This window comes from Clarias gariepinus, chromosome 3 (assembly GCF_024256425.1).
Source record: "Clarias gariepinus isolate MV-2021 ecotype Netherlands chromosome 3, CGAR_prim_01v2, whole genome shotgun sequence".
In the NCBI taxonomy this organism is placed as follows: Eukaryota; Metazoa; Chordata; class Actinopteri; order Siluriformes; family Clariidae; genus Clarias; species Clarias gariepinus.
This window is the reverse complement of record NC_071102.1, coordinates 36,499,081-36,515,000: the sequence shown is the minus strand read 5'-3', so window position 1 is coordinate 36,515,000 and position 15,920 is coordinate 36,499,081. Positions and strand designations below refer to the sequence as shown.

Below are 15,920 nucleotides of genomic sequence, written 5' to 3'. Positions count from 1 at the left end.
GTGTGTGTGTGTGTGTGTGTGTGTGTGTGTGTGTGTGTGTTTATTGTGTTTGCCGTGTGTTTGCATACCGAGATGATATTCCGGTTTACACAGTGACTGACTGTAACATATACACACACACAAAGTACAACACTAAAACTATATAAATAATTCTAACTAATTAATTAACCTAAAATCCTAAAATTAAAAATATAGGACTAATTAATTAATTAAACTTAAATTTATTGCTTCCTTTTATCATATTGAGTTACACTTTTTTTCTGGACAATGTCTGTCAATAACCACCACCCCCCCCACCCCCATACACACACACAAACACACACACAAAATATTTAAGGCCCTGGTGTTACCATCTGTCTTTAGTCGAAATTATTTTAAGCACTTTACAATAAAGAAAGAAATAAAACATACGAGACATACGAGAGATGATTGTGAGAAGACAGAGAGCAGAAGTACAGGAAGGACATCTCCACTAGCCAGTTTGGACAGGTTTTAAATCTGAACCTGCAGGTCAGATTTAGCTGCAGAGGAACAATCTACTTCGATTATGAGTCGCGACTGCAGAATTACCAAGAGCATCTGCTCAGATCCATGACAGTTTTTACACCAATGCTGGGTTTGCATCAGTCTAAATCGGACTCTAGTGTAAACTTGGTCTGGTCCATTTCTGTGTCATGTGAGAACTTTACAAGTCTGGGGTGGGAGGATTCTCCTTTGAAAGAAATGTTCTCAGCATCAGGGAGAAACAGCACAGCTGGCATTTAGTCGTCACTGGGTAATGATCTGGGCGATGTACTGGACAGAACAACGTGAAACAGAGCGCTGAGTGGACTTGCAAAGGACAGGCAGCCTGGAGTGACCTGAGCAGAACAAGAGAGAGGACACCAAGAGCAAGCACAACTACATGCTGAACTTCAACCCGTCAGTCTGAAGACATCCTCAGTTAGCACACAAACACACCCAGGTTTGGGTTGGGACGGGCCAAGACTTGATCCAATATAGGGGCTCAGTGAGGATGTTCTGATCTGCAACCAGATGAGATTGATGTGTTCAGACGAAACAAACCAGCCCAGCAGGGGAACTAAGGGCGTTGTCACATTAAGGCTCCTAAATTGTTTCTGAGAATACTTCACCCCAAAGTCTGGTTTATTTTGATTAGTGAGAACACAATCGATCTGCACTTGGGAACCATCCCCGAGCCCGCTGGAAGAGGTGGTCTCAAGAATTACTAAAATAATGTTAGGTATAGCGAGGTATAAGTTCCTCACTCTCGTCTTCTATTTTTGTTTAAATTCTGGCTTACAAACCAACATAAACACTACCACCTGCTGTATAAGAGCGTGAAAATACATGTGAAATGTACCAAATTATGGAGAATAATAATAATGATAATAATAATAATAACATGGCCAGTGGGGGAGTAGGGAGGGGGGAGCAATCATTACTAGGCGCAGTACAAATGTAGTGGCAAAGCATGCTTATTCACCCAGACTAAAACGGCAGGTTTGAAAACACCCTTAAGCCCTTTTCAGACATGCACTCCTTTCCCAAGTCTGAACGCTCTCATTCCGTAAAAAGTCGCTTAGCCTTTATACTAGTCTGAACTGCATGAAGGAGCAGTTACAGACAAACACACACATGATTACTGACATAACAGCATGGGAGACAGTTACTTATAGCAAGCAAATAATCAGGACAGAGTACAAGTAATAAATAATCGAGGGTCATCATCCAAACTGTGAAAATTGATGTCATATTTACTAATAAACGTCACCAGAGGGAGCACATACAGGGTAAAAGGAAGGGACCAAGAACAGACCCATGTGGTACCTCACAGGTCTGAGGAGCCTGGGGAAGAGGACAGTCCAAACTAAAAAAAGGCGCTGTTAGTAGAATAGGACCTAAAACTGAGATCCTATAGAGGAGATCCTAAGACACCACCTTAGCCTTCATTACGCGAATAATAATAAGAACGCTATGATCCACAGATCAAGTCTGGGGTGGGAGACTTGATCTGTGGATCAAGGCAGCTCCAGAATCAAGGCAGCTCCAGAATAACAGTCTCCGAGTTGGCTGCTAATAAAAGATCATTAAAGACTTTTAAAAGTGCTGTTCCTGTCTCTCTGCTCTGCTTTAAATCAGGACTGAAACACTTAAAACACAGCATTCTTGTCCAGAACAGTCTGCACCTGAAAACAGAACAAATTACTCCAAAACTTTCTGAGAGAAATGGGAATGGCTCTAAATTTTGAGAGAACTGTGAGGTCTATTTTTTTTTTCTTTTAATGAGACTGCACTAAACCATGTTTCTAATCAACTGGGACTCCTGACAATTAATTAATGATTAATTATAAATGGGTCTGATGGTATCAAAGACCTCTTTAATGAGATGAGAATAATGTCTAGAGGCCAGTAAGAAAGAGAAAAAGAAAAAGAGAGAGAGAAAGAGAGAGAGAGAGACACTCAAAGTGACTGAGAAAGGGACATGAGCAGGACGTGTGAAGGGTGTCCTAATAGCAGCAATCTTATTTATACAAAATGTAAACATTTGTGCAAGTTGCTGTGGACATCATCCTCTTCGTTCAGGCCCCGTCCCCGTCTCCCCATGGGTGATCTCATTTAACCGAGACACAGATCCTAGGGTTAAAAGGAGCAAGATGTTTGTTTGGGCTGGTGTGTGCAGCAGGACTCTCAGGGGACAGAGCAGAGTCTTTATTACCAATAAAAAGTGCACAGGGGAAGCGAGCTGGAGTGTGGGGTTTATTAGCCAGACAGACAACCAGAACACCAAACGCTACAGGACTATGATCAGAGAAATAATTAGGGCATATTTCAGTGTGACAGACAGGCACAAAGTCGAGGACAGAACGAGGTCCAGAATGTGTCCATGTGTCATAGGTTAAAGGACGGTATGAGGTTTAAAACATCCTTAGCCAGAGGTTTAGTTGGACAGTAAATGGGAATATTGAAATTATGTACTACTTTGGCACAGCTTCTGCTGAAAGTCGAACGACTCATGAACAGAATCAGTGTTGAGATGGAGATCACAGTCTGGAACAAACAAAATCCACGAAATCCACGAACTTTACAACCGAAATAAACTTCAGTGAATAATAATGGCACTGAAAGCTACTTCAGAATATTGTGGCTAAACGGCCATCACAAGTGGTCTCTCTGAGCGAGCTGAAGTGGTTAGAGTTAAGGGGAACAAGTTCTGCTAACTCACCAACACTAAGTCAGGTTTCAATCATGATTAAAAAAAATTATTCACATGAAGTGAAAAATCATTAAGGATGAAAGTCTTTTGTGTTACCCAGAGACACCCTGGTCCAAGCCGGGTCACCCCCCCACCCTGGACTGAGATGCCTGATCTAGACCTCCTGGAAGGTTCTGTCGAGCCACTCTGCCTAAACAAAGTAATCTAGGACATTGAGTAAAACCCACCGATACACTGGATTCAGAGAGCATCAGGGTGGAGACACCAGGTAGTTTACACCAGGTTTTATGAACGCTGCAAGCACTTGTATGATCTAAGATGCTCGACCTAGTCCAAGTGCTCAGCACTTACCATCCAATCACTTAGGACAACTTAATGTCAGGAGTGAACAGGACGTAGGAAACTCTTGAAAAGCATTAGACCTGACGCCTGGCTCTCTCAGGTAAGGCTGTGTTTGTAGGCAATTAGGAGAGGAGAACTGTTACACACACAGCATCTCTGGGTGTATAAAACAGAACAAATTACTTATAATTCATAAAAGAAATAGTCCATCCTGTCCAATCCATCCATCCTGTCCACCCTGTCCATTCTGTCCAATCTGTCCATCCTTCAGTATGATGCTTCAGTCAAATGAAGTGTTAGATGTGGGTTAGCTGAAGACCCAGGTGACATCAGTGTACCCTTCAGGAGCACACTTTACCCAGAATGCACTGCTGCACAATATACTGTATTTCTATATTTGTCCATTGACTTGTCAAAAAAAATATCCATGATTAAGTTATTCATTATCAGTATCAGTATCATGACACGCTTATATTTGCACTGATAGCTGGATATTTAAAAAAAAAAAAAAGATAAATATTTTAAGTTATTTGTCTGTTTCACGTATGACGGTCCTGTGGTCCGACCCAGCCAGCCGTTATAGGATCGATTATTATTGTCCGAGGATGAGCAGTGGAGTGGAAGTGTACTTTTTCCTTCTAAACAGCAGGGGGTTGACCCTACCTGACCCGTGGTGTAGTCATCCTCTGGACATGGCTGGTCAGTGACTCTAAACAGCGTGGCGGGCGTTGGCCTCCGTCTGCGGATCTATAATACAAAACAAAGAATTATTTAAGCCAGTAATAATAATAATAATAATAATAATAATAATAATAGTAATGAGCAGAGAGGTGTGTACACTGATGGTGTCTGTGTTTATTGCACAGTTAGCTAACTAGCTTAGGATGCATCACTGAAGAGAATAAGAAGCAAACCAGAAGCATGATGGGAAATCACAGATCACTTTGTGTACTGACACTAACCCATGGTATCTGATAATGAACACAGCTCAGGTGTTGAGTTTAGCAGGTATCTGTGCTGGTATTTGGGTCAGTGTTAGCGTGTCAGGAAGCGTGCTAATAACGGAGGACAGAACTGCAGCTAGCAAGGATGTAAAACAGGAAATATTCATCTTTCTTATGGAACGTCTTCTACTTTACTCCTTTAATCTTACTCGTCCAGATGTATAAAAGGACAAACAAAAGACAGGTTTTTCTTCTAACATCTTTATTTTGACCTTTAATTGACTTGTTACAAATCCCAAATGCTATGGGATATATTTCCGCTCACCCCATCACTTATTAAAACTAACATCAAGGACAAACTGCCCTAATTCTTCTTTTAGCAAAAGGGTCAGGTGCCATCAGCCTTAAACACCTGCGTGTAAAAGGCGAGTTAGCTTTGAGCTAAAGAGCTGAAGATAAATTTAGTAGATACAGACTGATTTGATATTAACACCAGTTCAGCTTCGATGGCAGGAAAAGGGCAGTTACGTTTTAATGTACTGTACATATTTAATGAAATAATTAAATAAATAAAAAATATATATTGGTGTACGTGATATTATTTTATTTATTAATTTTTTTACATGAAGCTTGGATTGAGAGAATGCTGACAACAAGCGTGTCCAAGACCAACCGGGACTTGTGATAAAACTTCTAGTAAATGAAGGTGTTAAAACTATTGACATTTACAGAAGACTTCAAACTCAGTACAGGAATATGACTTTTAGCCACAGTAATACATGTGCTCAGAGCCCACTGCTGTCGTTCCTATGAAACGGTCAGCAAGTGGAACGCCTAATATCTTAAAAAACGACAGATGACTTGTTGCAAATTTGCAGAAGAGACACATATGTTTATGGGAGCTGTACACACAATTATTCACCAACACCACTTGCACATTACTCAACTGGGAGTTATTGCCACATTCTCCATACAGTCCTGACCTCGCGCGACAAGACATTTCCATACGGAGTTCCTTGGAGGCTGGCAGTCCAATCATGGCTCTAGTGTACTGAGAAAACTTTCTACTGAAATGCTGAGATAAGTGCACGAGTGTAGCAGGGGATTATATAGAGAAATAAAGGGAGGTTTTACTCTCAGGACTGTGTTACAGTTATTCTGTAACATCTAGCTAGAGATAAACCGCATTGAATTGGGTTTGTAGTGTTTTCTCAGATTAACTTACTCGGAGTGTAGCAAGTTTTACTTTCAGTTCTAGTCTATATTTCATGTTGATGATATCAGGTGACACTGAGAGATCCTGTGTCCTCACCCAAACTCACTGTGACATGGTGCTCATCTGTCCCGCACACAGCTCTGGCACATTTACAGTCAAAACGTATAAAACTAAAAGCACAAAAAGGTGTGAAGACAAAGCCCTGTTTATTATTTACTGTATTATAATAAAAGATGATTTAAACCCAATGTCAGTCTGAGATACATACAGAATCACTCATTTATTATAAATGAAAAAAATCTGCCCTATTTCTGGATCGTTTCTAATCATTTCACCACTGAGAGGACAGAGTTCAGGTCTAACTGGGTCTGTTCCTCAGAGAACATCCTCACAGCAACCTAACCTAAAAAACACCAACTTTATCTATATCTCTGTCTTTATCATTCTCTCTCTCACGCACACACCCACATGGTTCTGTTAGAATCTCAGCATGACTAGGATGTTCACATTAATTGCTCAGAGATTGTTGTCTGATTTATGTTTATAAAAGTCAGAGCTAACGACTTCTCTGAAAGATAACCAGAGCTGCAGTAAACTGGAGCAGATTGGAGGTGTGGGTTGCACAGGATCAAAATCTGCATCAGGCTTTATGTAAATCCACTCAGAGAAAAAGCCACAAGCATAATCCGGACAAGAGAGAGAATCTGCCCAGAGAAACAAGTCAAAGGAAAATACACCCACAGTCGCTGTTTGGATTTAAAAGAGCGAATACAACATTAGAACTTTTGATTGGATGATTAATGCAGTGATTGATGCGATTCATCTGCAACATCAGATGCTCATTTCTTACACAGACGTGAAAATATCATTGTTCTATAACAGTTAAGGAGATAGAGCTGAAATAACTAGAATTGAGTTTAGAACTGTCCAATAAATTATTTAACCATGGAAGGATAGAGCTGAACCTCTTAACTTCACATAGGAACATCCTGAATGGGCGTGATGGGAGATCATTTAAACACCTAGTGAAGTCACATGGTCATAAAAGGAGAATAGAGCTGTGTTTAAAACAGAAAGTAAAAGAGCTCCTTATGTTCATGTTATATTTCATATTAACTCGATTATACAAACATACACAAACACAAGATAGAGTGAGCTGAGCCTGGGGGAAAAAACATGCACATACTATTACGAAATGTCAAAATATCTTTTAAGAAGTTTTCATATTGTTCATATTTAGGACAATATGATGACTAGGATGTTTGTGTGTGTATCAGTCAGAGAGAGAGAGAGAGAGAGAGAGAGAGAGAGAGAGAGTTTTCTGGACATTAACATTTTACCCAGAAGTATTAATCTGGTTAAAGTTCACAACATGACTTTAGTCTTGGGAAAGAGTGAAAGCCTGCGTGCACGTCCGTGTGTTCAATAAAGTTTCACAAATTGTCTACATGAATTATCTCAGTAGGTCAGTGCAATGATGTTGATTTAATGACTAAAGTCTGATTCAAGATGGTTAAGGCCCTGAAGAAGTGCAGTACACTGCAAAAGATTCTATCTTAGCAAGTAAAAAATATCTTTCATATAGAAAAATGAATCTAGTATTAATTCTAATAAAATTTTACTAAAATTATGAGCAACTATGTCTTGTTATATTGGCAGAGAATTTTGCTAGTTTTTAGGAATTTATGTCTTGACTGAAGAAAAAAACAGTTCGCTTAGAACTTTAGTAAAGTTTGACTAGAAATTAGTTTAATAATCTTATATTCAGTTTGTTGTGAACTTATTTTAAGAAATTATAGATAGTTTGGATTGATTCAGGAATATTTCACTTGTTAGGATGCCACTTTTATTCGGCGGATCAAATTATAAAATCAATTATAGAATTAATTAATCAGATCTAACAATAATCTACTACAGTGTTTGTTTACAAGCTGTAAATTATTAGGGTTTTTCTTGTTGTGTGTTTTCAAAACGAGAGGATCATTCAGGCATCATGAACGAATCAATAAGGCGAGCGAATCATTCACAGAGATTTTTATATTATCCAGCTGCTGCTCTTGCATCATTATTACACACTGCAATCAGACTCACTGACCTCGTAAACAGCAGCAACTGGCCTTAAGAAACGGTTATTAAACACTGTAAAGAATCAGTGAATCGTTTAGAACATATCAGTGATTCAGTTCTCTCACATTCAGTGAATCAGTATTCGAATCAGTGAATCCAGATCTCGTAATGAGATGAGATAAGATGAAATTCACTTTTCTAAAATGTAACATCTGAATCAGTGAATGTTTTGGCTGTGACGAAGATTCATACTTTATTGATGAGTGTCTGAATCAGTGAGTCATTTGGTCCCCCTGAGTGAATCAGTGTTTGGTTGGACTGCTGAATCTTTCAGGCATGACCGAGATTCACTTCTCTCACACGCAGTGAATCAATGTTTGAATTAGAGAATCTTTGCTTTATGTGTGTGTTTAAGAAAGAGAGAGAACGAGAGAGAAATTCACTTTGAGTGAATTATTAGGTGAGTGAATCTTGACTGAGTCACTTTTCTTGTGATTAGTGCCTGAATCAGAAATACTAATACCGAGATTCAATCCCCTCTCATTAAGTGAGTCCGTGTTTGAATCAGTGAATCTTTCATTCATGACCAAATGACTTTTTTTTTTGAGTTCACTGAATCACTTGAGTCAGTGAGTCGATTTCAGCGTGTGAGACAAACCGGAATGAATCATTTAATTGAATCAAATCAATTGACTCATCAATAGAATGACTATTAAACAGGTCTAAAACAAATCGTTAATCTCTTAACATTGTGCGTGTTCGCCTTAGTTTACGTTCTAACATGTCCAATTTAGTGGGCGTGGCCCAATATCCTACTGAGCAGACTTGATTGACCTTCCGGGTCAGGGGTAGCTCAGTGTTTAAGCCATTGGACAACGGTTTGGAAAGTCCTAGGTTTAAACCCCACAACCACCAGGTTGCCCCTGTTGGGCCCTTGAGCAAGGCCCTTAACCCTCAACTGCTCAGATGTGTAATGAGATAAAAACGTAAGTCGCTCTGGATGAGGGCGTCTGCCAAATGCCTCCATGGAAATGTCCTCAGTCTTACACCCTGCTGCAAAGTCATTTCAGAAAAGTTAGCTTTTCCTAAACACAACTCTGATTTTAGAGTAATACTGTGGAACATTGTGTACGTGTGCATGTAGAGTGTGTGTGTGTGTGTGTACAGTGTGTAATGATGATAATGTAGAATGATTTTAATCAGGAGGGAAAGTTAATTACCGTCTCCAGAGAGGAGATTTTCCTTTGCACAGAGCGGCGCTGTCCTCATTCCTACATGACCCAGTTTACACCGGGACTAAAATTAAAATAGTACAGGACGGCCTGGCCTACACACACACATCCCCACACACTAACACACACACATGTACATTACTAAGCACGAAATAGAAGCTAGCTGTCAACACAATATTTATACGGAGCTGGGTTTCAATGTCGCTTTAGACTGAGCACAAGGACACACTCCTTCTTCAGGTCTTTCCCGTATCGAGGGTGACGTACAGTATGTATCGTATACACACACGTACACAGACATACGCAGTTGTGCGCCAGAGGTTTGGGTCGGTATAAACTTTACACGTTTAAGTATCAACGATTTTTCAATGCACACTCCAGGCTGATGATGTCACGCGACCCGTCACAGCAGCCGACCAATCAGCAGCTTGGAGGGCCAGAGCGAGCTTTCGCAACTGCGCAATACAGGAACTTCCTGTTACGTCACACTCCTGCACAGATCAGCATTTTTTACACACACACACACACACACACCAACATCCGGGAAACCAAATGTCAGAAGATGGTGACATGATTCAGCTCATCACTTTACAGAGTTAAATGATGTGTGTGCATGTGTGTGTACGTGTGTGTTTTCCTTTCTGCTCCCACTACACTACACTATGTGTGTGTGACACCGCTGTTTGTGTTTGAGTTTATAGGAACACGCCTGTGGCGAGGACACACCAGCTGGGCTCGACATGAAGCACACAGGACGAGAAAATAAAGTGCAGTAAAGATCGTGTGGTGTGTGTGTGTGTGTGTGAGTGAGAGAGATGAAATCAAATCTGCACAAGACAGAGTGTGTATTTGTGTGTGTGGGGGGATACAGAGTCAGGTAAATGAGTCACCGCCCCTCAGCTCCTGTTTACACACACACACACACACACTGATATCAGAGACAGGAATTCAATGTTTATACAAGCTGATAGTTAACTGTCCAATCACAGATTGCTGAGTGTATGCACACACACACACACACACACACACACACACACACACACACACACAATAAACATCAAACTAAAGATACTATATACACACTAAATGGCACATCAAAACATATATACGCACAAAACAAGATAATACATACCACACACACACACATACACACTAAACATACTATATACAAACACTACACAAAATGTCACACACACCGTCTTAGTTATTACTTAAATTTTAAGGATGTCACAATTTTCCAAAAAATATATAAAAAGTGAAATTATTTGTAGTTATATAAACTGTGTGTGTGTGTGTGTGTGTGTGTGTGTGTGTGTGTGTGTGTGGAGTCACCCACCATCTCCACCTGCCGGGGGTCGAGCTGAGTCGGTGCTGTGGAGGGAACGGCGAAGTGGATCTTCTTCTTCTCCTTTGCTTCCTCGTAAACTTCAGGTACCTCCATCATCCACAAACACACACACAAACTCGTATACTTACACTTACACACTCACACAGATTACACGGTCCAGTAAATCATCCTCTGTGGCAAAATGTTACACACACACACACACACACAGTGGTGCAGAGTCCACTTTCTTAACTTCTCTCCCTGTCTCTCTCTCAGTGATGGTCTCTCTCCCTCTCTTGATGTCCACAAGACAAAAACAGCACGGCTCCAAGAGTGAAAATGAAAAGAGTTTGTGAGTGTGTGTGAAAGAGGGAGAAAGAAAAGAGAGAGGGAGGGAGGGAGAGAAGAAGAGAGAGAGAGAGAGAGAGAGAGAGAGAGTGGGAGGAGCTAATGTGTGTGTGTGTGTGTACGATTTGAAATAAAAGATTATCTGGTCCAGTTGTGGCTGAGCCGCTTCTGTCCTATTTGTAAGGAAAAGATTTTAGGAGAGAGGGAGAGAGAGACAGAATGAGAGAGACACACAGAAAGAGACTGAAATCGAGACAGACAGAAAAACAGAGAGAGATGTATCTCTTATCTCACTTCTCATTCTTTCTTCTCTTCCCCTGTCATTCTGTCTCATTTTCTTTAATTTTTCTGATTGTCTTTCTGTCAGAGAGAAAGAAGGGGGGGGGGGGGGTGACCAGCCTGGGCTTTAAGCACCACTAAACACTCTCATTGTATATTTTCATCTTATTTCTATAAACATGCAGATACTAAACATTCAAATCCTTTTTTTCTTCCTCTTTTTGCTTTTTCCCCCCTCTCATCTTTCTTCCTTCCTGTCTCTCTCAACTCACTTCTCTTTCTACTGAATATACACACTGAACCCGTCTCACTCTCACACTGTATATACTCACTGAACCTGTCTTACTCACACACTGTATATACTCACTGAACCTGTCTCACTCTCACACTGTATATACACACTGAACCTGTCTCACTCTCACACTGTATATACTCACTGAACCTGTCTCACTCTCACACTGTATATACTCACTGAACCTGTCTCACTCTCACACTGTATATACTCACTGAACCTGTTTCACTCTCACACTGTATATACTCACTGAACCTGTCTCTTACACACTGTATATACTCACTGAACCTGTCTCACTCACACACTGTATATACTCACTGAACCTGTCTCTTACACACTGTATATACTCACTGAACCTGTCTCTCACACACTGTATATACTCACTGAACCTGTCTCTCACACACTGTATATACTCACTGAACCTGTCTCACTCTCACACTGTATATACTCACTGAACCTGTCTCACTCTCACACTGTATATACTCACTGAACCTGTCTCACTCACACACTGTATAGACACTGAACCCGTCTCACTCACACACTGTATATACTCACTGAACCTGTCTCTTACACACTGTATATACTCACTGAACCTGTCTCACTCACACACTGTATATACACACTGAAACCGTCTCACTCTCACACTGTATATACACACTGAACCCGTCTTACTCACACACTGTATATACACACTGAACCCGTCTTACTCACACACTGTATATACACACTGAACCCGTCACACTCTCACACTGTATATACTCACTGAACCTGTCTCACTCTCACACTGTATATATTCACTGAACCTGTCTCACTCACACACTGTATAGACACTGAACCCGTCTCACTCACACACTGTATATACTCACTGAACCTGTCTCTTACACACTGTATATACTCACTGAACCTGTCTCTCACACACTGTATATACTCACTGAACCTGTCTCACTCACACACTGTATATACACACTGAACCCGTCTCACTCACACACTGTATATACTAACTGAACCTGTCTCACTCACACACTGTATATACACACTGAACCGGTCTCACTCTCACACTGTATATACACACTGAACCCGTCTCACTCTCACACTGTATATACACACTGAACCCGTCTCACTCACACACTGTACATACTAACTGAACCTGTCTCACTCACACACTGTATATACACACTGAACCTGTCTCACTCTCACACTGTATACACACACTGAACCCGTCTCACTCTCACACTGTATATACACACTGAACCCGTCTCACTCTCACACTGTATATACACACTGAACCCGTCTTACTCACACACTGTATATACTCACTGAACCTGTCTCACTCACACACTTTATATATTCACTGAACCTGTCTTTTACACATTGTATATACTCACTGAACCTGTCTCACTCACACACTGTATATATTCACTGAACCTGTCTCACTCTCACACTGTATATACTCACTGAACCCGTCTCACTCACACACTGTATATACACACTAAACCCGTCTCACTCACACACTGTATATACTAACTGAACCTGTCTCACTCACACACTGTATATACACACTAAACCCATCTCACTCACACACTGTATATACTCACTGAACCTGTCTCTTACACACTGTATATACTCACTGAACCTGTCTCACTCTCACACTGTATATACTCACTGAACCTGTCTCACTTACACACTGTATATACACTGAACCTGTCTCACTCACACACTGTATATATTCACTGAACCTGTCTCACTCTCACACTGTATATACCCACTGAACCCATCTCACTCACACACTGTATATACACTGAACCTGTCTCACTCTCACACTGTATATACCCACTGAACCCGTCTCACTCACACACTGTATATACACTGAACCCGTCTCACTCTCACACTGTATATACACACTGAACTCGTCTTACTCACACTGTATATACTCACTGAACCTGTCTCACTCACACACTGTATATATTCACTGAACCTGTCTCTTACACACTGTATATACTCACTGAACCTGTCTCACTCACACACTGTATATATTCACTGAACCTGTCTCACTCTCACACTGTATATACTCACTGAACCCGTTTTACTCACACACTGTATATACACACTGAACCCGTCTCACTCACACACTGTATATACTAACTGAACCCGTCTCACTCACACACTGTATATACACACTGAACCCGTCTCACTCACACACTGTATATACACACTGAACCTGTCTCACTCACACACTGTATATATTCACTGAACCTGTCTCACTCACACTGTATATACTCACTGAACCCGTCTCACTCACACACTGTATATATTCACTGAACCTGTCTCTTACACACTGTATATACTCACTGAACCTGTCTCTCACACACTGTATATACTCACTGAACCTGTCTCACTCACACACTGTATATACACACTGAACCTGTCTCACTCTCACACTGTATATACTCACTGAACCCGACTCACTCTCACACTGTATATATTCACTGAACATGTCTCACTCACACACTGTATAGACACTGAACCTGTCTCACTCTCACACTGTATATTCACTGAACCTGTCTCACTCACACACTGTATATACACACTGAACCCGTCTCACTCACACACTGTATATACACACTGAACCCGTCTCACTCTCACACTGTATATACACACTGAACCTGTCTCACTCACACACTGTATATATTGACTGAACCTGTCTCACTCACACTGTATATACTCACTGAACCCGTCTCACTCACACACTGTATATATTCACTGAACCTGTCTCTTACACACTGTATATACTCACTGAACCTGTCTCTCACACACTGTATATATTCACTGAACCTGTCTCACTCTCACACTGTATATACACACTGAACCTGTCTCACTCTCACACTGTATATACTCACTGAACCCGACTCACTCTCACACTGTATATATTCACTGAACCTGTCTCACTCACACACTGTATAGACACTGAACCTGTCTCACTCTCACACTGTATATTCACTGAACCTGTCTCACTCACACACTGTATATACACACTGAACCCGTCTCACTCACACACTGTATATACACACTGAACCCGTCTCACTCTCACACTGTATATACACACTGAACCCGTCTCACTCACACACTGTAAATATACACACACTGTACCCATCTCACTCACACACTGTATATACACACTGAACCCGTCTCACTCTCACACTGTATATACACACTGAACCCGTCTCACTCACACACTGCATATACTCACTGAACCCGTCTTACACACACACTGTATTAACACACTAAACCCGTCTCACTCACACACTATATACTCACTGAACCTGTCTCACTCTCACACTGTATATACTCACTGAACCTGTCTTACTCACACACTGTATATACACACTGAACCTGTCTCTCAAACACTGTATATACTCACTGAACCTGTCTCTTACACACTGTATATACTCACTGAACCTGTCTCACTCTCACACTGTATATACTCACTGAACCTGTCTCACTTACACACTGTATATACACTGAACCTGTCTCACTCACACACTGTATATATTCACTGAACCTGTCTCACTCTCACACTGTATATACCCACTGAACCCATCTCACTCACACACTGTATATACACTGAACCTGTCTCACTCTCACACTGTATATACCCACTGAACCCGTCTCACTCACACACTGTATATACACTGAACCCGTCTCACTCTCACACTGTATATACACACTGAACTCGTCTTACTCACACTGTATATACTCACTGAACCTGTCTCACTCACACACTGTATATATTCACTGAACCTGTCTCTTACACACTGTATATACTCACTGAACCTGTCTCACTCACACACTGTATATATTCACTGAACCTGTCTCACTCTCACACTGTATATACTCACTGAACCCGTTTTACTCACACACTGTATATACACACTGAACCCGTCTCACTCACACACTGTATATACTAACTGAACCCGTCTCACTCACACACTGTATATACACACTGAACCCGTCTCACTCACACACTGTATATACACACTGAACCTGTCTCACTCACACACTGTATATATTCACTGAACCTGTCTCACTCACACTGTATATACTCACTGAACCTGTCTCACTCTCACACTGTATATACTCACTGAACCTGTCTCTTACACACTGTATATACTCACTGAACCTGTCTCTCACACACTGTATATACTCACTGAACCTGTCTCACTCACACACTGTATATACACACTGAACCCGTCTTACTCTCACACTGTATATACTCACTGAACCCGTCTCACTCACACTGTATATATTCACTGAACATGTCTCACTCACACACTGTATAGACACTGAACCTGTCTCACTCTCACACTGTATATTCACTGAACCTGTCTCACTCACACACTGTATATACACACTGAACCCGTCTCACTCACACACTGTATATACACACTGAACCCGTCTCACTCTCACACTGTATATACACACTGAACCTGTCTCACTCACACACTGTATATATTGACTGAACCTGTCTCACTCACACTGTATATACTCACTGAACCCGTCTCACTCACACACTGTATATACTCACTGAACCTGTCTCTTACACACTGTATATACTCACTGAACCTGTCTCTCACACACTGTATATACTCACTGAACCTG

The 15,920-nt window shown here is 41.0% G+C and overlaps 1 protein-coding gene across 1 annotated transcript in view; it reads right to left on the bottom strand.

The window, feature by feature from the left end:
* Positions 1–10,729, bottom strand: part of ppp1r1b (protein phosphatase 1, regulatory (inhibitor) subunit 1B) — a 12,986-nt gene extending 2,257 nt beyond the window's left edge. The window contains exons 1-2 of the mRNA XM_053491438.1: positions 10,355–10,729; positions 4,223–4,306 (exon numbers count right to left, since the gene is read on the bottom strand). Of these exons, the coding sequence (XP_053347413.1) occupies positions 4,223–4,306; positions 10,355–10,462 (192 nt within the window). The 5' untranslated portion in view covers positions 10,463–10,729. The remainder of the gene's footprint in view (positions 1–4,222; positions 4,307–10,354) is intronic.
* Positions 10,730–15,920: the final 5,191 nt, after the last annotated feature.